Source organism: Mucor velutinosus (genome assembly GCF_035048745.1).
Source record: "Mucor velutinosus strain NIH1002 chromosome Unknown tig00000093, whole genome shotgun sequence".
Taxonomy (NCBI): Eukaryota; Fungi; Mucoromycota; class Mucoromycetes; order Mucorales; family Mucoraceae; genus Mucor; species Mucor velutinosus.
The window spans coordinates 2,009,394-2,033,705 of NW_027041907.1; the positions used below are offsets into that span (position 1 = coordinate 2,009,394).

General features: G+C 41.5%; 12 protein-coding genes across 12 annotated transcripts; 7 read left to right on the top strand and 5 right to left on the bottom strand.

Moving 5' to 3' along the window:
- Positions 1-41: 41 nt before the first annotated feature.
- On the top strand, positions 42-1,166 carry ATC70_002404 (uncharacterized protein; the record flags this gene model as incomplete). Its single annotated transcript, XM_064821779.1, has 1 exon — positions 42-1,166. The coding sequence occupies one exon, from the start codon at positions 42-44 to the stop codon at positions 1,164-1,166; it is 1,125 nt and encodes a 374-aa protein (XP_064681465.1).
- Positions 1,167-1,962: 796 nt separating this feature from the next.
- Positions 1,963-5,856, top strand: ATC70_002405 (uncharacterized protein; the record flags this gene model as incomplete). Its single annotated transcript, XM_064821780.1, has 8 exons — positions 1,963-2,010; positions 2,065-2,206; positions 2,263-2,474; positions 2,531-2,861; positions 2,919-4,915; positions 4,976-5,204; positions 5,263-5,482; positions 5,535-5,856. The coding sequence occupies 8 exons, from the start codon at positions 1,963-1,965 to the stop codon at positions 5,854-5,856; spliced, it is 3,501 nt and encodes a 1,166-aa protein (XP_064681466.1).
- Positions 5,857-5,924: 68 nt separating this feature from the next.
- ATC70_002406 (uncharacterized protein) lies at positions 5,925-6,603 on the bottom strand (the record flags this gene model as incomplete). The annotated part of the gene is made up of 3 exons (XM_064821781.1): positions 5,925-6,236; positions 6,296-6,411; positions 6,495-6,603. 3 exons carry the CDS (start codon positions 6,601-6,603, stop codon positions 5,925-5,927), a joined length of 537 nt encoding a protein of 178 aa, XP_064681467.1.
- Positions 6,604-6,893: 290 nt separating this feature from the next.
- On the top strand, positions 6,894-7,465 carry VPS36 (Vacuolar protein-sorting-associated protein 36; the record flags this gene model as incomplete). The annotated part of the gene is made up of 4 exons (XM_064821782.1): positions 6,894-6,909; positions 6,970-7,082; positions 7,143-7,400; positions 7,463-7,465. 4 exons carry the CDS (start codon positions 6,894-6,896, stop codon positions 7,463-7,465), a joined length of 390 nt encoding a protein of 129 aa, XP_064681468.1.
- A 602-nt stretch (positions 7,466-8,067) lies between these two features.
- On the bottom strand, positions 8,068-9,275 carry ATC70_002408 (uncharacterized protein; the record flags this gene model as incomplete). The annotated part of the gene is made up of 2 exons (XM_064821783.1): positions 8,068-9,093; positions 9,150-9,275. The coding sequence occupies 2 exons, from the start codon at positions 9,273-9,275 to the stop codon at positions 8,068-8,070; spliced, it is 1,152 nt and encodes a 383-aa protein (XP_064681469.1).
- Positions 9,276-10,123: 848 nt separating this feature from the next.
- DOM34 (Translation factor pelota) lies at positions 10,124-10,631 on the top strand (the record flags this gene model as incomplete). Its single annotated transcript, XM_064821784.1, has 3 exons — positions 10,124-10,137; positions 10,244-10,411; positions 10,466-10,631. The coding sequence occupies 3 exons, from the start codon at positions 10,124-10,126 to the stop codon at positions 10,629-10,631; spliced, it is 348 nt and encodes a 115-aa protein (XP_064681470.1).
- A 466-nt stretch (positions 10,632-11,097) lies between these two features.
- Positions 11,098-12,541, bottom strand: ATC70_002410 (uncharacterized protein; the record flags this gene model as incomplete). The annotated part of the gene is made up of 6 exons (XM_064821785.1): positions 11,098-11,233; positions 11,301-11,443; positions 11,501-11,644; positions 11,700-11,806; positions 11,867-12,022; positions 12,082-12,541. 6 exons carry the CDS (start codon positions 12,539-12,541, stop codon positions 11,098-11,100), a joined length of 1,146 nt encoding a protein of 381 aa, XP_064681471.1.
- An 893-nt stretch (positions 12,542-13,434) lies between these two features.
- Positions 13,435-15,434, top strand: ATC70_002411 (Phosphotransferase; the record flags this gene model as incomplete). Its single annotated transcript, XM_064821786.1, has 3 exons — positions 13,435-13,815; positions 13,874-15,086; positions 15,145-15,434. 3 exons carry the CDS (start codon positions 13,435-13,437, stop codon positions 15,432-15,434), a joined length of 1,884 nt encoding a protein of 627 aa, XP_064681472.1.
- Positions 15,435-17,685: 2,251 nt separating this feature from the next.
- ATC70_002412 (uncharacterized protein) lies at positions 17,686-19,030 on the bottom strand (the record flags this gene model as incomplete). Its single annotated transcript, XM_064821787.1, has 3 exons — positions 17,686-18,095; positions 18,152-18,203; positions 18,263-19,030. 3 exons carry the CDS (start codon positions 19,028-19,030, stop codon positions 17,686-17,688), a joined length of 1,230 nt encoding a protein of 409 aa, XP_064681473.1.
- A 751-nt stretch (positions 19,031-19,781) lies between these two features.
- ATC70_002413 (uncharacterized protein) lies at positions 19,782-20,716 on the bottom strand (the record flags this gene model as incomplete). The annotated part of the gene is made up of 4 exons (XM_064821788.1): positions 19,782-20,115; positions 20,294-20,409; positions 20,471-20,538; positions 20,599-20,716. The coding sequence occupies 4 exons, from the start codon at positions 20,714-20,716 to the stop codon at positions 19,782-19,784; spliced, it is 636 nt and encodes a 211-aa protein (XP_064681474.1).
- Positions 20,717-21,966: 1,250 nt separating this feature from the next.
- On the top strand, positions 21,967-22,986 carry ETF1 (Electron transfer flavoprotein alpha-subunit; the record flags this gene model as incomplete). The annotated part of the gene is made up of 4 exons (XM_064821789.1): positions 21,967-22,005; positions 22,087-22,138; positions 22,204-22,780; positions 22,833-22,986. The coding sequence occupies 4 exons, from the start codon at positions 21,967-21,969 to the stop codon at positions 22,984-22,986; spliced, it is 822 nt and encodes a 273-aa protein (XP_064681475.1).
- A 63-nt stretch (positions 22,987-23,049) lies between these two features.
- Positions 23,050-24,138, top strand: ATC70_002415 (uncharacterized protein; the record flags this gene model as incomplete). The annotated part of the gene is made up of 1 exon (XM_064821790.1): positions 23,050-24,138. One exon carries the CDS (start codon positions 23,050-23,052, stop codon positions 24,136-24,138), a length of 1,089 nt encoding a protein of 362 aa, XP_064681476.1.
- Positions 24,139-24,312: the final 174 nt, after the last annotated feature.

A 24,312-nucleotide genomic window follows, 5' to 3' on the forward strand; every position in this document is an offset into this window, starting at 1 on the left:
CTCTTCTTTTTCTCTTCTTGGATTTTTTCATATTGCTTAACATGAACGAAGAATACAATTTTGACAGTGAGACAGTACCTGTGATGATACAATCATATATGGACTGGGAAGAGACTGCAGCAGTAAATGCAGCACAAAAAGAAGCTAAGAGGAAGACCAAACCTCACTCCAAGGAGCCCTCCCTTGATGTAGTGAAGAAGGAAAGGGGATCATACATTACCAAGAACGAAGCAAAGGTAGTCAATTTGATCAATTTGTTGCAAGAGTTTGAGAATATGTCTATCAGTGAAGCGAGTAGAAAGGTAGGGCTCTCCAAGTCAACAGCTGCTCGTAAACTCAAGCAGTGGAATCAAATGACAAGCGAAATAGCTGAAAAAGGATTCCCTGATTCTATCGCAATCAAAGAAGGAAAGGGACGACCCACAATACTCAAAGACGAACATACTGTATTTATATTTGAGCTGCTGGCTAATGAGCCAACATTGACAGTTGAAGCTGTTACAGGCCACCTGTCAAAAGAATTTAGAGATATACAGATCACCCCCAGATCAGTGGAGAATCACATGAAGAAGAAGTGTCGCCTAACCTACAAGCGTATCATTCCTAGATATTATGGCAGAAACACGGATGAAACTGTTGCCAAAAGACGAGATGCGGTAGCATACTGGGTTAGCCAGAACATAGACTTTATGAATGAATGTGTATTCTTGGATGAAGCTGGCTTTAACAGGAGTATGCATCGCTCATATGGATGGTCTGAGGCTGGAACACCTTGCAAAATTGATGTTCAAACGAAGGGAGCAAATGTCAGCATCTTGGGTGCTATTTGTAAGAGTGGTTTAATCACATTATCCAGAAAAGAAGTTGTACTTAGTGCTAGGAGTGGAAAACGAACTCGAACTGGTGAGAAATCTCAGGCCCCCAAGAGGAAGGGTACTACCAGCAGTGACTTCCTTGAATACATAGAGCAAGTCCTCACGACACTGGATGCGGCTAACATGAGCTACAAATATCTAGTTCTTGACAATGCATCCATTCACAAGGCTGCACTTATTGAAGATTGGGTTGGGCAACGTGGTTATAAACTTCTCTTTTTGCCACCTTATTCTCCTTTTTTTAAATCCGATCGAAGAGTTTTGGTCCAAGCTGAAGACTGTTGTAAATAACGATCCTTCTTCTGTCAGGCAGAATGAAAAAATCTCTGATCGTATTCGCAACGCATCACTTCACATCAGCAGAGAAGATTGCGAGAATTGGATAAAGCATTCTAAAGGATTATACCTATTTTCGTCTTAGTGACCCATTTTCAAATTATGACCCATTTTCATTGGCTGACCCATTTTCATTTCAAACTAGCCAATTTTTTTTTTTTTTATTGGGCCAATCTTTTTTCGTCGACTGTAACAGTTGGCAGATTCTGAGTGCAGAGTCGAATGTGAGCATCCTCGCTATTAAAATTTCAGGCTTGTCGTTCTTCTTCTTCATTAGGATCTCATGAGCATGCTTGTAAATGCGAACGAAGATTTTTTGAGCCTTGTCCGGTTCTTAATGTTTAATAGCTACCTGATATTGGCAAGACAACATCTCCATATATGTATACTGTATATAACCATCTTAAACAATAGATAAGTGCGTCGTTATTGAAAGAGACAAGCGTAAATGCATAGCATTCTGTCTTATACGAATCAACGCATCTAATATTGCGCTCAAGCGCCATAAGTATGAAGTCAGTGGGCGGTCCATAAGAATTTTCAAGATGGTCGGTATCAAACCTGTTTATAAATACGTAGAAGTACAAGCATTACTTCAGTTATGCAGAGGGATCAAAAGGTGGACGTCCGTGACGCGATAATAATTTTTTGATTGAAATGTATAAAATGAAAATGAAATGCTGACAACTCTATCTATCACTTCTTTCTACTACATCTCGCGTGTGCATTCGCAGCAGCAATTACACAAAAAATGAGCTCCTTTGACGCTGATGAGATAATTGACCCCACTGACGTTGAGGTAAAGAGAGTGATGTCCCCTTTGAATGTTGTGTTTCTGAGCCCTCTGCTCTAGTTTTTCAAGTTTTCAGGCCTCGTTCCCGATGCCAAAGTGTCCATTCAACAAGAACCCTTTGATACAGCAAACTATCCAGCCACCGTGTCCTTGCTGGCTTGTTCAAACAAGTTTGGTCACTTTGTTGCCGCTACAAAGCATGGTAAATTGTTAGACATGCTTGACAAAGCAAACAGTAGATTTATGTACATTGAGTAGGTTTCATTTTCGGCTTGACAAAGGCGCTTCGTACTACTTTTTACAGCGCAAACAAGGGCGAGATAAAGCAGCTTCCCGACGACGACAGAGTATCAGTGTCTCTTACAAATGCCATCAGACAAATCAGGTTTTCAGCAGACGAGAAACACATCTTGATTGCCTGTGATGGCGGCAGTTTGTCTGTCTACAGCACAGACGACATCCAAAGTCAGGTATATGTCGCCAGATGGAAAGCACAACGCCTTCGTATACTGATCTGCCTTTATAGAAAGGGAATGTGAAGCCTGTCAATACCTTTGAATTGGGCAGCGATGTGGTTGATGTACGACCCAACCCTGAAGCATACGGCAACATAGCAGCAGTGTTATACACAAACCAGCATTGCGCTTTGATTGATTTCACCACTGGAAATATAGAATGCACTTTTCCTTTGGACAATGTTACAGCCATCTGTTGGTCATTCAAGGGAAAGCAAATTGTCTGCGGTAAAAGCGATGGTGGGCTCCAACATTTCGACATCAAGGGCGCAGTGAAGGACAGTTTGCCCATACCAGAAGCGATGAGTGCTGGCCACGGCGATGAAGTAGAAAATAGATATGGTAAGCTCATGGATATCTCAAGTGCAACAGGTTGCTGACACAAGTATTGCTGTCTAGTGTGCGATGTCTTGTGGATCGAAAACCACATCTTCCTTGCCTTGTACGCCCGCAAACGCAACAGCAATGAAGACGACTATATCAACGATGGATACATCATCAACAGAAAGCCTGCCACTGGCACGGATCCCGTCTACACTCGTCTTGCTGAGATCACACCTATTTTCACAACAGAAGGACGTGGCAATCACTTCTATATGGAGACAATTCGTGGGCTTGGAAAGGAGATCCAGCATCTCATCATCATTGCCAATGCAGCTACCAGTGAGGTTTCAGTTGTAGGTCATGATGAGCATGGTGAATGGGCTACATGGCAGCTGCCTGAGAATGGCATGGCTAATTTACCCTTATCCCCAACGACATCCATAGACACTTTCCCTGTGGGTTTGGCTTTGGACTTGACTGCAGATGAAAAGTTGCCTGCTTTTGATCCCAGTGAGAAGGATGTTGGTGTAGAGCCCATGCCTGTATTCTACTATCTCAATGATGATGGCGAGATTGGCTCCTTCCACTGTTACAACAGCGAGCTGGCTCGAAGAGGCGAGTCCTTTAAGAGTGAATCAACCACAACAGCGCCTGCTGTGGCACCAGCTCCAGCTGCCACCGCACCAGCTCCTTCTGGTTTCTCTGCATTTGGCGCTGCTTCTACCTCCAACAATGCATTCGCAGATCTCTTGTCTGGTAAGAACGCAACGCCTGCTGTAACATCTTCTAGCACGGGTGGCGGATTTGGAGGATTCGGTGGATTTGGATCTGCTACAGGAGGAAGCATTCCATCTTTTTCAAATCTAGGATCTGCACCCAAAATCTCTGCTTCACCTGCGTTTGGCTCTTCCAGTGGTTTTGGTTCTGCCTCTACTGCTCCTGCTGCTTCCACTCCAAGTAAGGATACCGGCAAGCCCTTGTTTGGATCAACCACTAGCTTTGGGGCTGCAAGCAAGAATGAGACGCCTGCTTTTGGTTCTACATCAAGCTTCGGGGCTTCTGCAAACAAGTCGATCACTTCATCATTTGGATCCACTTCCAGTTTGGGTGCAGCAGCTGCTAACCAAGCTACCACTTCACCCTTTGGTTCCTCATCACCCTTTGGTTCCTCTTCAACCTTTGGTTCTGTCAAGAGCACTGCCTCCCCATTCTCTGCCTCCACAACCAGTGCTTTTGGTGCACCTGCTCAGACACCCACACCAGCTACTGCCGCTCCAAAAGACGCAGCTTCTACTACTACCTTATCAAAGACAGAGCCTGATGTAGCATCTCTCTCATTTGGTTCCTTAAGTACAAGCGATGAGAAGAAGACAGAGGCATCTAAACCTGCTGCTGCCGCTCCCACCACAGCATCTGCTTTTGGCTCCACAAGCACACTAGGAAGTGGTGGCTTTAGTTCACTTGCCAAAAACACTGTTCCAGGCGCAAAATCTCCATCCACTACTATACCCTCCTCTTTATTCAGTAAGAGTGCTGCTCCAGCAGCTGCAACACCCTCTGCCAACACAGCTACTATGATTGCAGCAGCCACACCACCATCTTTGTTTGGCTCAACATCGACTATAAAAGCGCCTGCTACAAGTGCATTTGGATCAACATCGAGTCTTGGATCTGGCGGCTTTGGTTCATTAGCAAAAAACACTGTGTCTGGTGCCAAGTCTCCAGCAGCAACACCGCCTACTTTTGGCACATCCACATCATTTGGAGCACCTGCTTCTACAAAAACGACCACTACCGCGTCAACTACTAGTACACCATCTGCCTCTGCAACCATTACTACTTCAGCTCCCGCAGTTACTATCACATCCAAGCCAGCAGTAATCACTCCCGTCGTACCATCCAAACTTACAGCTATCTCGGCTCCTGCTACAACAACCGCATCCCAACCGCAGACGCCAGCTGAAATCACAACTAGTAAGCCACCAGCCGAGAAATTGAAGCCTACAGAAGAAGAAGGAATGGCCAAGGAATACGAGGAGCTCTACATCAAAGTGACAGAAGAGATTGAACGGGTAAGATGATAACAAGTACTTTGATATGGTGTACTGATCGATCGTCTTGACATTCTCTAGTTGAAGGAGTATCATAGCAAGCTGACACTTGCTGTCAAGGCTTGTACAATGCCTTTGGAAGCCAAGTCTGTGTCCAACTTGCAAGTCAAAGAGGTGTCATGGAATCTCAGTGATGCTCAAGAGCTTGGCAACATTGCTAATGAACTCAATGCCGATATCAAGAACCAAGGGGCCGCACTTCAACAAATAAAACAGCAAGTACATGCCTTGATTCAAAACTGCAAAAAATGTAAGTATAGCCTCAATGCATGTTGTGTTCATACTAGGGCACTCATAACATGGATTAGCAATGGACAAGAAGGAAGACATCAAATACCTCTTGGGTAAGGACTTTGACTCCAAGGTGGTTGATATCCTGGACAGCCGAGAATTGGATGTAGAGACAAAGAAAACATTTATCGAATTGCAGAGCAAATCAAAAGCATGTGGCAATGTCCTCAACGATTTGGAGTTCAAAACAGAAGAAAACAAGAAGCGAAACAGGATCAGAAATGCGCACAATGCTGGGTAAGTGGGACTCTGATGATACGCATGAACAGAGACTGACAACGGGGTATAGCTCACTTTCCATGTATACACTTCATCGTGCCATCCGTGATATTGAACGAGAAATTGTGCATAAAGAAGACACATTGACTGAACTTGGAGAACAGCTTGCAGCCATCAAATTGACAGACAGTCGAATCAAAGCAAGACGAGGCGCGATTGGTATTTCATGCGACGATCTGTCTGATTCTGAGCAAGAAGAAGACGAGCAAAGCTACCACACCAAGCCTACAGTTATTGAGCACACGGCGAGATATCTGCGCCGATACCAGTTCTTGGACACTGTCTGTGATGAACTCACTAAATCAGGACCCGTTTACACTTGCATTGAATAAATAGGCATATCTCTTTTTTAGTATTGTACATTGATTATTTGTATTTTATTGTTATGTGTGTGTAGATCTTATTGAACCATCATGTCTTGCTCTGTAGCTGATTGTTGTTGTTCGGGCTGTTGAGGAACAGTATTTTCAGGATTAGTCCAGTCAATCATGTATCGAGTCACCTTGGGTTTGTCTGCCAAGATGTTTCTTTGTAGTTGATCAATAAGCACTTGCTCGGGAGGGTTTTCACGCAATTGCTCGTCAGTATATTCGTTATTGACATAGTAACCGACGCGGACAAACTCTTTGTCGTTGTAGAGACAACTCAATAACACAACTGTAACTTCTAATAAATCGGCTTTGGGCAGCAGTTCAACCTTGGGCGCATCAGCCTATCATCGAGTGCTTAGTGCACATTTACCTCCACATAGTGCAATCAAACATGACTTACAGCAAAAATAAACTTGTTGACGCCAACAGGAACAGGTCCAACCATGATAGAATCAAGTACTTGGTCGTATTCTGAGCTTTCTGCAGATCCAACGTAAATCATTCTCCATTCAATGTCTTTTTTTTTTTTTTTTTTGCGCATTATTCATCCATGAGTCAAATGCCCTCAAATCAACGTTATATGCTATGATTCAACTTACCGTCTTTGAGAGGTGCATTGCATTCAAAGGTAATTTCAAACTGCAAAGGGTTTGTAAAGTTGGTGGGGTTATCCAAAACTTGAATATTCAAGATATTGACAAGAGACATAATTTATATTGTTTTTTAAATAAAGAAAAGAAGAGAAGGAGAGAAATGGGTCCAACGCGCCTTGATCATTTTCAAACGCGCGCCAATTCAGGTTACAGTTACATCAAATGAATTACATGGAATCACATCATCCGGTCCGGAAGATACGTGAGAGATGTTGTGTGTGTCTGTGTGTGTGTGTGTGTCTTGAAATGCTAGTTTTTATGCTCCCAAATCCCGAGATGGAATGACTGTAGTAACAGCATGGTGTGAGCATTCGATCCCTCTTTCAGTACACACCCATATCAACCATGAAGTTCAGTGCTGGTAATGGATCAAATGATGGCATTCTAACAAATGGATGGATGGATCATTAACATTGCATAGACGTCAGTTCATCTCGCCGTAAGAGCAGAAAGGCTCATTTCTCCGCCACATCTGATGTTCGTCGCAAGATCATGAGTGCCCCTTTGTCCAAGGAGCTCCGTGAGAAGCATAACGTAAAATCCTACTATTCGAAACTACAACATGTCCACTTATTCTTTATATATCATAATTAGTGTCGTTCCATTCCTGTTCGCAAGGACGATGAAGTTATGGTTGTTCGTGGTACTTACAAGGGCCGTGAAGGCAAAATTGTCCAAGTGTACCGTAAAAAGTGGGTGATCCACATTGACCGTGTCTCTCGTGAGAAGGTCAATGGTGCCACTGCTCCCATTGGTATCTCTCCCTCCAAAGTTGTTGTCACTAACCTGAAATTGGACAAGAGCCGTGTCGCTATTCTCGAGCGTAAGGGCAAGAAGGATGCTATGAAGCAGGTAAGATCTATGGAGATCTGATCCATTCATTTGACAGCCTAATGATTGACTTGTATTGCTAGTAAACACAAACTATCTGCTGACAAGAGCATGGATTCACTTTGAAATAAAAATATCAATACATTAAAAGAGTATTACGATTGTAAATATTAAAAAATCACACACATAGTCGAGTAAATGTTGTCGTTGGTGAATTTGAACAAATAGTGCTTGGACAGCTTTCAAGATTAAAGATACATGCCAATTGCATTATTTCGAGAAGGTTGGAATCACTTGGTTTCTCACTTGACCACACTGCACACTTTGCGAGCAATACGGATGCAAAATATAAATGCAATTGGCTTGTTTTAGATATATGTGAATCATGCTAATAAAGGACCTGTGCATTTAGTGGCCCCAGGAACCATTACGAACCGTGGCATGAATTTTGGCGGCGCTGATTTTCTCACGTCCTACCACCTCAATAAATTAGGCGAATACATCTCTGGTGGTTGCTACAAATGAGTATTTATTGTAAAATGATAATATATATATATATAACATGTTCAATTTCTAAATAATTAGTTTTTTAAAAAAAAAAGAGTATCGATCTCTTTTTTTTTCTATGATATAGATACAATTGAGTGAAGAAAGAGCAAAAAAAGATACATGACAGGGTAAAATGAAATTAATAAGCCTTCTCCAAAGCTTGCTTAAGATCAGCAATCAAATCTTCCTTGTTTTCAATACCAATAGAGACACGAACCAAGGTATCAGTGATTCCTAAAGCAGCGCGATCTTCAGGGCTGACAGCACCGTGAGTCATGATGGCAGGAACCTCAACAAGAGACTCAACACCACCCAAGGACTCGGCCAAAGTAATGTGCTCAAGGTTGCTCAACAACTTGTTGACATTATCCAAATTACCTTTAACGCGGAAAGAGATCATACCACCGAAACCGCTTTGTTGCTTCTTGGCCAATTCGTGGTTGGGATGAGAGGGGAGACCAGGATAGATAACTTCTTCAATGTGCTCGTTGGTTTCCAAATACTCTGCAACAGCTTGGGCGTTCTCAGCATGTCTTTGCATACGAACTTCAAGAGTCATCAGACCACGGCGAGCCATGAAACAGTCAAAAGCAGAGGGGACAGCACCAAGAGAGTTTTGCATGAAAGCGAGCTTCTTGTACCATTCTTCGTTGGAGGTAACAGCAACACCCATCACGACATCAGAGTGACCATTGATGTACTTGGTGACAGAGTGAATTACAATATCAGCACCCAAGGCAATAGGATTTTGGAAATAGGGAGACATGAAAGTATTGTCAACAACCAAGAGAGCACCGTGAGCATGAGCGCGCTCAGCAATAGCCTTGATGTCAATGATACGGAGGGTAGGGTTAGTAGGTGTTTCGAGCCAGACTAACTTGGTATTGGGCTTGAAGTGAGACTCAATATTGGCAGGATCACTCAAGTTGACAAAAGTGGTTTCAATGTTGAGGTTAACAGCAACCTTGGTGAAGTAACGGTAGGTACCGCCATAGACATCGTTGACAGAGATCAAGTGAGAACCAGCTTGGAGAGAGTTGACAATGGTAGCAGTAGTGGCGGAACCAGAGGCAAAGGCAAGACCGTACTTGGCACCTTCGAGGTTAGCAATGGCTTCCTCAAAGTTGTTGCGGTTGGGATTACCAGATCTGGAGTACTCAAATCCCTTTATACACCATGTTTAATTCAACTGATCTCACCCCTTATTCTATAGATACTTACAGTATGAACACCGGCAGCGGATTGCTTGTATGTGGTTGAAAGAGAAAGAGGAGGAATGACAGCACCAGTGGTAGGGTCAGGGTGTTGAGCAGCGTGAATAGCACGAGTACCGAATCCAGAAGACATGATTAAATGAGTTGATTTGAGTGAAAGATAAAGGTCCATTGCATCCAAAAACTTTTTCCAATGCTTTTATAGCCATTTTGTTTTGTGACAGGGAGAACAACCCGTCATTTCAAAGGTTAATAATCCCGAAGCACGCAATATCCATTCTTTCATTTGGGATTGGCAAATGATGGCAACATGAAAAACCTCTTGGAAAACGGAGAAAATAGTAGGCTGTTTGATTTCTAAGCGCCGGCGTGTCCGTCTCTCGTTTACCAACATGTAGGCAGCTATAGCTCTCTCAACATGTTGAAATGAGCCTGGGAAAAATAATAATTTCTTGTCCTACACCATTGCCATCCCGTTGCCATGATATATGTTTGTTTAGCTTATCGATAGAAAGGCACTATCATTGAAACAGCAGTTCGATATCCGTTGTAAATTCCACCACCTTTTCGAAATGCGGTTTCCTCATTGACAGCACATGACATCTTGAGATCAAGGAACAAAAAAAGGGGGGGTGGGAATCTTGATATGCGGTAAGAATTAAACTATTCATCGCAATGTGCAAACAAGGAGCGCTTTGCCACTGATATAGGAAAAAAGGAGGCATCAGACAGCTATATATATATCCACATCCCAACATTTCATTCATCCTTCAAACGCTATCCAAATGACATCTCACGCTTTGCTCAACAAAGAAGCCCCCTACAAACGTGACAGTAAAGGATCAGCACGACCAAGATGTCAATTTAGCTGATCGCATTGGTAAAATCAACCATTGTCCTGTTCTTTTATCCCAAGGATAGCACATTTATTTGCACCAAAGAGGTATACACTATTGTTCGTTTAAATGTGTAACCTCAACCATGCTAAGCTTCAGGTCCTTGATGTTTAATAGGCTTGCGCATTTCGTGATCGATTTGAAGTGACACCGCTCTACATTTGTGCTAGAAACTTCTAAAATGAGTAATTACATTTAACATTAGGGAAATTCAAAAGTTGGGGGCAGAGATCATTGGCGTGAGTGCTGACAGTGTAAAGTCTCACGAGCAGTTTGTCAGCAAGCAAAAACTGCCCTACATCTTGTTGGCTGATACCGAGGGACAGCTACGGACAACATTTCAGGTACCCAAATTGTTGTTTGGTTTTCCTCAGTACGTAAATGTGGATGTAATAGAAGCTCAAGACCCTCTAACTTGTTCATCTAGACGCACTACCTTTGTGATAGACAGAGAGGGTATCATCTCAAACGTCTTTGAGTCATTCTTTAGCTACAACGATCACATTGTTAATGTACGAAAGGCTTTGCAAAAGGATTCTGAAGTCGAGACCCAAACAGAAGGAGAACAAGCAGGCGAGGAAGCGGCTCAATGAGTGCTTGATGATCAAAAGTGTCAGTAGCGTACATTTCTTAATAAAGTCCATCATGCTTCGTTGATAAGCATTTACAGAGACGAAAAAAAAAGTGTCTATGATTATAAATGAGTATGTGCGAGCGCGTTTATATTGAAATTACTTTTGGAAACTGAATTCATTTTTTTAATACTATGGGGAATAATGAAATAGTTCAAATGTAAGGTAAGAAGAACAAAAGAGGGAGGGGTGAGATAGATAAGAAGCGAAAAAAAAAAGAAAAATGTACATCTACATTCATGATATAGGATCCAGCCAGCCTATTTAGAAAATGATTAAATATATAGTTGATTTGTATAAGTTTGGAGTGTATAATGGTTGTATATAGTATGTTCTTTTTTGTGTGTGCTTGCGCGTTGTCAGTGTTGTGTGTTGTGTATGTATGTATATATATAGTCCCTCTCTTTTTTCTCGCAATGAATTGACATTAATTGGCTCCTTCTGAGAGGTTGATTAACAATTGACCAAGACAGCGCTTGGTAGCGACATCATCTTTCAAGACTTGATGGAAAGTGGAGTCTCGAAGAGGCTCAGGGAGACACTGACGCAAAGCTTCACGTGCTCTTGATTAAATTATTTCAAGTTACTCCAAATGTTCAACGTAATGCAGTTCCAAATGTACACATTTACCTTGGGTTCTCAGAAAGTCGAAGGTAGCAGCGGATTACGTGCTTCAAAAGACGCATAGCTTGACTTTCTACGAGTTGATTGACCATGTTGTGCAATACAGTAGCTACAGCGTAAAAACGCTCATAGGTTTGGCAAATATAGTACTAGAGCAGCGTGATGAGCCATTTTTCTCTTTGGTCTCCCTACGCAACATGACTTACCAATCCTGTCTCATCCAAAAGGATCTTTTGAACCACAAATATAGCCACAGTTTTGGATAGCTCACTACCAGTCTCCATGATACGAAGGCAGAGAGGGATGATCTCAGTGGATAAAAGAAAGCTAATCACCTCGGGATTGTCGTTCTATAGTCCACATGTTAACTAAATTGCTCTTACTGCTGCTGATTCTTCTATTTACCTTGACCAAAGCTCCAATGACACCCAAACTTGTCAATCTCAGATATTCAAAAGGTCGAGTTTTGCTTGTCGTGTTCAAAAATGGGTAGAGGTAAAGAGGGATGTGAGCTAACATAGATATATCAATGTCAGTATTCAGAAAAAATAAGACTTGCTCTCAGTTTTTACCTTGGAGAAACAAGCTTCTTGTTTCGTTATGGTTAGCTACACATTGGAGAAGGGCGAGAGCATTGCAGACTCGGTTAGAAGCTCCACCACTCAATGTAGGAGGGGTCAACAGAGGATAGACTGTAACAATCTCCTGAAGAAGAACAGGAATAACACCTATTGCAAACCATCATGAGTGTTAAGGTCGTCGTGAATGCAATGTAGATATACATTACCATAGGAATACCACAAAACCAATGCTAAATCCTCGTACTGCTCTCTCTTCTTGCTCAAGTCTAACAGAGCTTGCTCTCTCGAGGAAGGGTTGAGTAAATCTAATACAAGCCCGTAAATTTTTTCCTCATCTAATTGTTGCATCTTTTGAGCAGCCTGATGGTCTTGCTGGTGCTGCTGGTGCTGTTGTTGTTGTTGCTGCTGCTGTTGTTGCTGCAAGACAAAGTTGGCTGACATCGGCATACCCTGAGAGCCAACACCGTTATTCATCATTTGAGCGTACACAAAAGGGTCTGCATTATTTCCTCCAGCACCACGGTTCATAGCAGGAAAATGTTGAGACAACGCGTTCATATTATTGTTGGGACCAGGTTGAAGAGAAGATGTTAAAGGGTTTCCGCCAGCTCCTGTTAATGAGGATTGCTGCAGATACTGCTGAATGTTTCCATTATGTTGTTGCATGTCTTTTTTTTTCGAGTCTTTTCTTTTTGTTATATGGCGTTTTCAAGCTTTTCAGTTTTTTTTTTGCAAGTTTAAGTAATATATAATATGTATATAAATTAAGTAGTATTAAATAAAATGGTGTAAAGCAGAGAAATGGGAAAGAAAAGGAAAAAGGAAAGAAAAAATTAGCATCGCATCTACTAGTTCAAGTGTTTTTGACTGACGACGACCACGATAACGAATAAACGAGGGCGTGCGTGTCTGTGTGCGTGTGTGTGTCTGTGTGCGTGTGTGTGTGCATCTGTAAAAAATATGAGATTGGATGTGATGTGGAAAGGTGTATGGCCGATGTTCATGTCAGATTTCTACATCAGACAGGTTGCCTAGCAACTGATTTATCGATCTACATGGTTGCCTAGAGGCCCCGTATATTTAATCTGATGAATGGCCATCATGTTTGGTATGTGAATGAGCATTTTAGCTTCATTTCTCGCAAGGTAGCTTGATGTGATTTCAATTCCAGAGGCAACAAGAGGCTGGCTCAATTCCGTTGAGCTACAAAAATTGCTAGAAAAAATCTTTTACTATCCCTAATCTCTTTCTCTACTACTCTTTTTCCTCAGCATCTATTCGATTTATCTGGGCTAATTGCTAGCAGGATTCACATCACACACCTACTCGGCTACATTTATATCCAAATTCTCTTTTACGCCAATTTTTTCTCGCAACATTTACACATTTAAACCAGCCCCAAACAGCGTTATGTTGGGTTGGTAACTTATCACAGAAAGAAGAAAGCAGCCAGGATTATTTATTTAAAGAAAGCAACAAACAATACCCCTCTCCCTCTCTCCTCACTCTCTCTCTCTCTCTCTCTTACCAGTTCTATAAAGAAAAAGGAGTAGCAAACCATGGACAATAATATTTTGAAATCAAAAAGCGAAGAGTCTATCGATTCTGGAGTGTACAGTCCAACTGCAACGGCATACGAAAAGGACAACGATGCAGAGCAAAATACAACTAGTTCACTCTCACTTGTACGTCAGCTTGCAGCACAGTTCCCCGAATACGAGCGACAACCTCACATGGAGCCATTTGGGTCTGTTTTGATGAATCCCAATGTTGAAATTGATTCGGAAAGATCAAAAGCAGACAGTGAACGAGTCATTGAAGTATCCAACAATGGCCGGTTTGCTAAGCTGAATACATTTCTGGGGAAAGGTGCATTCAAGGTTGTTTACAAGGCCATTGATAGAGAAGAAGGCTATGAAGTCGCTTGGAACGTCTTACAGGTAAATTTCTTGTGTACCTTGAAAATTTATTTCATAATATTAACATCCCAAATTACAGGTGACTCGTCAAGAAGTAAAAGCCTTGGGCCATGAGATTGAGATTCTCAAATCTGTGCGACATCCAAACATCATCACCTTTCATGAGGCATGGTACAATGAATCAGAATTTGTATTCATCACTGAACTCATGACATCCGGCACATTGCGTGAATACATCCGAAAATTATCTCCTTTGCCCAACATGAAGATTGTCAAGAGATGGTGCCGTCAGATTCTAAAGGGCCTCGTCTATCTGCATGGCCATCAGCCTACCATTATTCATCGTGATATCAAGTGCGATAATATCTTTATTAATGGTGCTCATGGTGAGATCAAGATTGGTGATATGGGCACAGCTGAAATGAAGGTGGATAAAAAGTACACTGTCATTGGTACTCCTGAATTCATGGCACCTGAAATGTACGAAGAGAAAGGCTACAACGAGAAGGTGGACATTTATGCATTTGGTATGTGCTTACTGGAGATGGTTACTGGTGAATATCCTTACAATGAATGCACCAACGCTGCTCAAGTCTTTAAGAAAGTGACGCAGACCATTCGTCCCGAGTGCTTGTCCAGAGTACAAGACCCGGAGGTGCTGGCCTTGATCAACAACTGTCTTGCAACTGAACATGAACGCATGTCGGCACAGGAGATTTTGGAGCATTCGTTTTTGGCAGTGGAGCCTGAAGTTGTCATGCTGGCTACGGATGTTGGTATGAAGCAGTTGACTTTGCAAGTTGTTTTCAAGGGCATGGATAAGCTGTCTGTAAAGTTTGAGTTCAACGCTGATACGGACACTGCAGAGGACGTCGTTGCCGAGATGATTGAGGAGCAGGTGCTGCCGGAGCGATATCAGCAATTGATTACTGGAGACATCAATCGGCTTTTGCGTGATTTGACGAAACAACAAAACACGGCGGCTGATAAGGTTGAAGATGACCGCATGGTTTGGAGAAGAGAGAATGACATCCGTTCAGAGCTGGAGAGAGCAAAGAACGAATTAATGGCAGCGAGAGAGAAGATTGCAGATGTGGAAAAGAAGTGCAATAGTTTTGAGCAAAGAACTCAACTCGCAGAAGAGAGATATAAAGATACCATTACTGCATTAGAACAAGCTAAAATCTCTGCTTTTGTTGAGTCCGAGTTGGAACCAGACAACTTGATGACGCCCACTACAACCACCTCACCTATTGCTAATTCAGACGAACATATTCCTCTGGATTCATCAGGTACTGTTTTTTAGAGTATCAAGTCAACCCTTTTGCTGACAACCATATCTTTCTGTAGAATATCCCAATGATACCAGCATCGAAACATTTGTCCTCGAAACGGCTGCTTCCACTAATCGTAACAAGGACAAGGCTCTTGAATGGGTAAGAAAACTTCAAAATCAAGATATCATGACAGTTGGAGACCTCCGTGATTTGCATGATGAGGATTGGACAGGCATTGGACTCACTGTGTTTGCTTTGAGAGCACTGAAAAACATGTTGGTGGGTAAAAAGCATCAGCAAAGATCAAGAGCTACTTCGAGTGGTACCAACACACCTATTGAAGAACAAGATCAATACCTTTAGATGATCCTGTTTTACTTTTTCCGTCTTCTTCCTTTACTTTTTTTTTGTACTAATACACTTTATATATTCCCATCTATGAATTGCTTTGTTGTTTGCTATGAAAATGTGACAAATGCCTTGAATCATCAGGTGATGGTCAACATTGCATCGTTGGGTTAGGATTTGCATTTAGATGAGCAATATATAGCCAACAGCCAGGCTAATCTATATAGCCCCTTAGCCCGCAATCCGTTTCGTAGTAATAGCTTGAAAAAAACATGAAGGATGTTCATAATAGTATGAATGGCATCAGCTGGCTATGGTTAAAGTTGGGGGCCTGACATAAACAATATGGCATAGTTTGGCAGCCAAATGAAATTGTAATTTCGATTAATATCTGTTTTAGATTGGTCAACTTTTGTACAATTTCGACTTGGTTGAATTATTTTGCCAGATTTGATTATGTAAAATATGACAATTATCCCATACCTCCTTAAGCTTAAAATAAAAACTGGAGCTCGTCTCCCCTACAAAAAAAAATACTTCCTTAAGCTTTCTAAGAGTAATTTTCATGGCGCTTCCAATGGTGCTAAGTATAATAGATGTTTTGACTGAACTTATTGAGCAATTTGAGAAAACATGAAATAAGGTTTTTGGCCAAAATGTCAAAATTTTGCATCTAAAACCCTCTTAAAAGTGGTTTCAGAGGTTGCTTTGGGTCGAGAGAAACATTTTGATTTAATGTATACCATAGTAAAAGTCTACATTTTCAAAGTGAAAAAGGCGATCGTTTGATTTTCGACGATCCCAAAAAAAGTTGTTCAAAGGTGTTCGTAAGTAACCGCTAGGTGAGAACAACTGTCTGGTACTACTCTAGCGGTCTAAAACGGCTTTTTACGCGAGAAATCACGACTTAAAATGTACCCAATGTTTGCTGTATTAGGCATACTCTTGACTAGAAAGGAGTAGCATCAGTATACTACTTGCACTTATATGAATTATCTCACATGTACATGGATACGGAATGTTACATAAGGGTTAGATCCACAGATAATATGAGGGATTCTTATGTGTAAATGGAAATTTAAAATGAAAGTAGCAGTATTTTAATACGATGAGCAAGGGCAATTGGTAGCGCGAACTGCCGCTGCGTAGGTTGGCTCTCACCGAACGGAAGCGAAGATAGAGAGCCATCCGTAGCGTGGTCAGACTCGTTTAATGATGATAATAATCCGATTATGGTGACAATGGTGATGCAATATGAAACGTATCGTAGTATTTACATTTTACATGAATTTAGGGTCGGAAGATTCATAGAGTATGAGGCAACAATAAGTCTGGTCAAATACACACCCACTACTTGATTGCGATCGATGGTTGTATTTTTCTTCCATATACAAGAAATTTTATGCCATTTTTACTTCGTTCAAGCGAAATCCAACATTGTGCAGCGTCCAGCTCTTTTGTTGGTAGCATGTAAGTGCCTGTTTCTGCGTTCTCTTACTATTTCTACTTCTCTCTAGAGACTTCCAGCTTCTCTGTTGATAGGTTTGTGATATTGCACTCGGCTTTTCTTCTCGCAGCCAACAGTTACTCAGATAGAACTCATATACGGATATTCTTCTTTTCCATCAATTGAACAATAACAGAGGCGTCAAGGTAGACGCTAGTAACGACTCTTGCCTTGTTGAAGTTATAAAGGTGATTCGTGTTTGACCTTCTCTGCAGAGACATTTTGAGAATGAGCAAAAGGAGATTGATGAGTTTTCTAAGCAAAACTAATTTCTTGAAATAAAGATTACATTTTAGCTTGAGCATTTACAAGGCAGATTATTGATTCATCATCATGTTACGTGCAAACAACAGCAAGAACTGATTATACACAGAGAGAACTCTAGATGAAGATAAATCACAGAACATTTTAATTAGTAGTTGTTGTATTAGAGAGTTACACTCATATTCCATGAGTGTCAATATATTCAGGAGTGTTACAAGATTGATCATTGTATGCGTGTTCCGTGCTATCCCTTTGATTAAATTCACCGCACACCGCAACTACCGATATCGATAGCTGATTGCATACTCGATTTTAGATCGGCTGTGCCAAATCAAGATGTGTAACCATAGTACTTGACAGAATCATAAAAAGCCAGCCGTATGAGGCAACTTGTTTTGTTACATATTCCAAGAGTGATAGTGGGTTTTCAGGTGGTACAGCAACATTTGCATTGCAAGAATGAGCAAACCCTTTTGATATATTTTATTGAATACATTAAATTGCAATAGCATGGACAGCAGCATCATGACTGTATGGTTTTTGTGCAGTAGATCGGTGCCAATTTGTATAAGATTTCGCATTGTACCATTTATCTGGTAATTGGCTGATGTAGTTGTCATACTTAGTTTTACTAATGTTATTTTCTCGAGTGAACCAGGGCTGTAACGATTTCAATAAGTCTAAACGATGATTAGCTGCTGCTCTTGCAAATTCAGAACATCGTAGCGATTGATGTTCCTTTTTGGTCGATTGAGGCGTATTAGTGCATTGTTTTTGATATCCCCATCCCAGAGAAATAGACTGAAAGTCGCTTTGGATTCTCCTAAAGCCAGCAACAGCCACAAACGAAGACAGTCTTTTTGAGACGAAAGGATCTCGTTGACGTTGATAAAAGGCATCAATTACTGCAAGAAACAAATAGAGTGAGATAATTCTTTATATGCTTATGGCCAGAACTTACATTTGTTTATCAAAAAGTCTTCATATGACGAGGCGCTGTGTGTTTCAATATCCTGTATGATGAATATGCATGTGAATAAAATTTGTTTGTACAAGTGAATATATGAATTACCGGCTCCACCAGCTCGATCCAGCCTCCAGGCTTCAAAACTCTAAAAACCTCCTTCACAAGGGGCAACCAGGCTGTCTCTGATAGATTACAGTTAAGATCTCTTTGGAATACGTAGTCGACAGACTGGTCCAGGAAAGGCAGCTTGACCATAGACTGATTGATATCAAACAGCTTGAAATGGCAATTCTTTGGCTTGACATCATGCGGAAAAGAAGCTTGTTTGTCGATTCCAATAAAATGAGCATGAGGGAACTGCGTTGCCATTTCCATGGTCCAAGTTCCTGATCCACACCCAATGTCCAGAACAACTAGCTGACTGGGCATTTCTTGATCTGCTGATAGAACAATGGGTGCAGAGAAATCAGCGCCAAAGGCTGTTCTAAGAATATAGTGTTGGGACACCATGCGATCCAGATCTTGAATATCACTACTTGGTAAAATTTCGATGCAAGATGCCAAGGAAGTTGAACGGCTCATTCTGACACCTGAATCATGGATTGCCTTGGTCAAGCTCTTGATAGACAATCGAGAAGTCAATGTCTTTTGATTGCTGCTGATGTCGATGTTTTGTGTGCAAGAGGATGTGATATGGCTATCTAATTTTGTGTTGGCGATCAACTGTGAATCGTTCATGGCGGTCAAAGGTGATGCAACTGCTACCTTGAGCTGATTGTCCTGCCTTCTCCGTCTGTACCTGTAAAGGGCATCCACCACTGATCTTAACAGTCTATTGCGTCTTTTGCTAGGTATTGATATATCTGCAGTCATATATAAGCAATGGAGGGAAAAGAAAGAGGATATACTTGATACAATGTCTTATATCTGGTTAAATACAACCACATTTGTTACACAGGTGAAGAAGCATGCTTGCCACACAACTCCAAGCACTGCAGAGGGCAATAAGCAAAAAAAAAAAAAAAATTAAGGTTCGTTAAGTGTACAATGTACCTTTTATGACTAAATGTCGTTGTTGCTGGCTATTAAATGTACGGATCAAATATACCGACTACTTCATTTTGGGAGAATCAAACCCTCTTCTTTATCAAACATCAGCAGGTATATATGGATACTTTACTCTTGAGTAAACTTACCCTCCTAGTCTTTTGCTTAGATACTACTTTATCCACCTATCCCTATCGATTCATCATCTATACAAAAACTTCTTCACCTTGTACTAATTTTCATTTGCTTTATATCTCCCTGTGTCAAAAAAAAAATATGTATAATTTTGAAATAAAAGTGTACCAAACACTGTCAGACCATAAGCTACACACACAAGTTAATATGCCACTTAAATGATCAAAGCTGAAAATACCGATCCACAAGAATTAGGAGAACCATTGTGCTGCCATCAAAGCGTTGGCTATTTATGGTTTTTCAAAATATTTGATTATTTATTAGATGAAATTGAGAAATGCAATAGGTTTGTTGTTGTAATGTTTAGTTAATTTTAGTTTATGATACCCATTCACCCTTCCACTACGATATACCGCCCATCCATTCCATATTACAAATTCACTCAATCTCTCTTTTCATCTTCAGGTTGCATACGATCCTCTGATGGGTAAGAAGTTGGCTCTTGTTGTGATGGTGGAGGGGGAGAACGGCTATAATCTCTGCGAGGAGAAAGGTCTCTAGGTGGTGGGCTACGGCTATATCCTCTGGGAGCAGCAGGTCGAGGAGAACGAGAATAGCTACGACCACGACGGTCATCGTAAGGAGATGGAGAGCGGGAGTAGCTGCGGCCCCGTCTGTAATGATCTCTGTGACGAGAACTGTATCTATCTGGGCTACGGCTACGAGATCTGTATCTGTCATCTCTACTACCTCTGCGATAATCGGGTCTTCCACCTCTAATTTGGGTGAGATTGTTAGCATGCTATTCAAAGGTGTAATTGTGTATATTTCCTTGACTTGACATTTATACTTTTCGAAAGAGCATGTATCTTGAATATTGAATTGATAAAAAGTAATATTGTAAACTAAAGCAGCTTTCTGTATGAAAATCAAGCAAGAATAATATAAATTTACCTTCTACAATCACGAGCGTAATGACCTTCCTCGCCACAATTGTAACAGCCTGGACCACTATGCTTGTGGGGGGTTCCCTTTGCCTTCTCCACGACAATGCGAGTGCCATCAATGTCCTACGGCACAGACCATCAGCATTCATACGACATTAAATGACGTAACAAAGCATGTACTTACAAGACCATCCGTATCTCTGATAGCATCATAGGCGTCTTCAGGGTCCTCGAATTCAATAAAGCCAAATGCTGTTTTCATACATCATTTAGCTCCCTCTTTTTCTATATAAACACCCAAAATGTACTTACCGAAACGAGTTCCTCTCTTTAATTGGCAATTGATGATTCTACCATACTTGTAAAAAATGTCCTCTAAATCTCTATCATCGAAATTATGAGTAGGCAAGCGACCGACGAACAACGACATGATGTGTGTGAGTGTGAGTGTGAGTGTGCGTTGATTTTCTTTAATGAAAAAAAAAAAAAAAAAAAAAAAAAGAAAAAGAAAAAAAGAAGAAAAGAGAATCCCAAAGAAAACGATTCATTTTTACAATTTTTTGGATTGAGAAACCGACTTACGTCGACAACCTTTCCAAATGTGGTTAACAAAAGTGATATGCCGTCATTTAACAGTTAAAGAAGAAGTCAAATGCGATGGATTTCTAATATAGACCCTCGGCGGACCATCTCGCTTTCAATGGCGTGCGGGTGGATGCATGCGAGGAAGCAAGGCGTGAACTTTCCAAATGCCTAATGAAAAGTGGGATTCTGCGGAAAAAACCAAGGGTGGTTAAAGGCACACATTTCAGCATTGTATGTTCACTCGGCCTAACACATGTTGGGTACTTGGCATTAAAGTCAGATTGACGAAAGGGTGTCGTATATCGAAATCAAGATGGTTGTTACGAAGCAAGAAATGTGCTCGTCATCTTGTCGAGCAGATGTATCATACCATCATGGGGATCTACTGGAAGGTCTCGCCAATCTCAGGCACCAAGCCCACCACAGACTCCCCTAATCAAGTCATTGTGGCCAACGAGAATTCCATTCATGTGTTGTATGCCTTTATAAAATAGCATGCACCAGTCTTTAAAATGGACAGCAATCATATTATTTAAATGCAAACGAGTCTGTGCGCACACTAAAGATAGATTTACAGATCAATGTACCTTGTACTGGTGGGCATGCACATGTCAATGTTCTTCAAAAGCTACTCCTGGGTAATGCAAGTTTTGAAAGATATACAGGAGAGCAATGTACAAGCATTGATAATTCAGGATAACTCTCCAAATACACTAATTGGAATTCATATCGAAAAGAGCTTTCGCTTTGCGTATATTCTCATCGTTGTATTCTCTGTTTAACAAAACGCAAATTGCTTCTTCGAATGTTACAATATCTTCTCGCAGCTAATGATAGGAAAAAAAAATGGTAATGCGACGCAGGTGGCCAAGTACCAGTATTGTTGACTCATGTTATTATGTCACGCATGAATTTGTAACAATGGCTCCTTCGGTGTAAGTTTTATTGTGTACCCTTTCCAACAGCATATGTTGACTCATCTTCTGTTGTAGAAAAATTCAAAGCCACTTAAATTTTTTGCGTATATAAGAAACTCGGAGGAGCATGAGTGAAATGCTCTTCTTCGTTACTCATATTACAACTATTTTGCTCAACATGGCTTCTGCTGATAAGTTTGATAGAGCTGCTCTTGAGGTACTTTTTCCACCATTCGACATTTGAGTTGCAAAATGAGTTTTTCCATACTAAATGTTAGCCCTGTCAATCTCCATTTAGCAACTCGTTACTAAACGTTTCTTCTACGCGCCTTCTTTCCAAATCTACGGTGGTAATGTAGCTCAGATGATAGTGTTTGATCTGTACCTAGTTTGACTTATCTTTTGCGAATTTCAGGTGTCGCTGGTCTTTATGATTTCGGTCCTTCTGGTTGTGCCCTTTTAAACAACATCATCTCTCTCTGGCGTAACCATTTCGTCTTGGAGGAAGAGATGCTCGAGGTCGATACCACCATCATGACCACTCACGATGTGCTCAAGACCTCTGGCCATGTCGACAAATTTGCTGATTTCATGTGCAAAGACTTGAAGAACGGTGAAATCTTCAGAGCTGATCACGTTATTGAAGCTGTCCTTGAGGCACGTCTTCAAGGTGACAAGGAAGCCAGATCTGCCAAGGCTGGTAAGACAGCCGAGCAGATTGCCGCTGAGAGTGCTGCTGATGCCGCTGCCAAGGTCGACAAAAAGAAGAAGAAGAAGAAGGGTACTGTTGTTGCCGTTGAATTAGCTGATGATGTTCGCCAATCGTACGAGGAATGTTTGGCTCAAATCGATAACTTTGGTGGTGATGAGCTGGCTGTCATCATGAAGAAGTTTGACATTCGTTCTCCTGAATCTGGCAATGAGCTATCCGAACCCAAAGAATTCAACTTGATGTTTGAGTCTTTGATCGGTCCTACAGGTCAATTGAAGGGGTAAATATCAAGTTCGATAGTATTTAGCGCAAATGTACTCACACAGCCATAGTTTCTTGCGCCCTGAAACTGCTCAAGGTCAATTCCTCAACTTCAAGAAGCTGCTTGAATTCAACAATGATAAGATGCCCTTTGCCTCTGCTCAAGTTGGCCGTTCTTTCCGTAACGAAATCTCTCCTCGCTCTGGTCTTTTGCGTGTTCGGTAAGATTTGCACAGATATACATGGATTCCGTCATCTCACACTCGGTTACACTCTAGTGAATTCACCATGGCTGAAATTGAGCACTACGTTGATCCTGAAAACAAGGATCATCCCAAGTTTGATGATGTCAAGGATGTTGTCTTGACTTTGTTGCCCAAGGATGTGCAAATGAGCGGTAAGACTGATACTATTCAAATGGCTATGGGTGAAGCTGTCGAGAAGAAGATTATCGATAACCAAACTCTCGGTTACTTTATTGCTCGTATCTACCAATTCTTGGACAAGATCGGTATCAAGAGTGATCGTCTCCGTTTCCGTCAACACATGGACAACGAAATGGCACATTATGCTTGTGATTGTTGGGATGCTGAAATTCACACTAGTTACGGTTGGATCGAATGTGTCGGTTGTGCTGATCGTTCTGCTTATGATTTGTCTGTTCATTCTAATCGTACTGGCGAGAAGTTGGTTGTTCGTGAGCAATTGGCTGAGCCTCGCACTGTGGAGCTCTGGCAAGTTGAAATCAACAAGAAGACCTTTGGTCCCAAGTACAAGAAGGATGCCAAGGTCGTTGAGGAGGCTTTGTTGGCTTTGTCCGAAGACCAATATGCTCAATTGGCCAAGGACTTGGAGGCTAACGGTGTTGGTTCTGTGCAAGTCAATGGTCAATCCATCGAAGTCGGTAAGGAGAATGTCACTGTCAAGCGTGGTACAGTTACCGAACATGTCCGTGAATACACCCCCAACGTTATTGAGCCTTCATTCGGTATCGGTCGTATCCTCTACTCCCTTTTGGAACACAGTTGGTGGGTTCGTGAAGACGATGAGGCTCGTAACGTCCTCTCATTCCCTACCGTTGTCGCCCCCTTCAAGTGCTGTCTCTTGCCTCTCTCTGGTAACGCTGCTTTCGAGCCTTTGGTCCGCAAGTACTCTCGCGAGCTCCGTAAGGCTGGTGTTTCTCTTCGTACAGATGACAGTAAGGCCTCCATTGGTCGTAGATATGCTCGTAACGATGAGCTCGGTATTCCATATGCCATCACCATTGATTTCGATACCGTTCAAGACGGTACTGTCACCCTCCGTGAACGTGATTCCACCAAGCAAATTCGTGACACTTTCGAGAACATTTTGAAGACTCTTGTCAATGCCAATTAGAAGGATTGTATATATAAAAACCATGTTAATTTTGGATTTTCTATTGCTTTTCCCTTTCTGTTATTTTACCTTCACATATTTGAATTAGTTGTATCAATTAATAAAGCCCTGTTTCTCTCTTTTCTTTCATCTAAACATGCTCAGTTCAGCCTTTTCGACTGATTTATGTCCCCG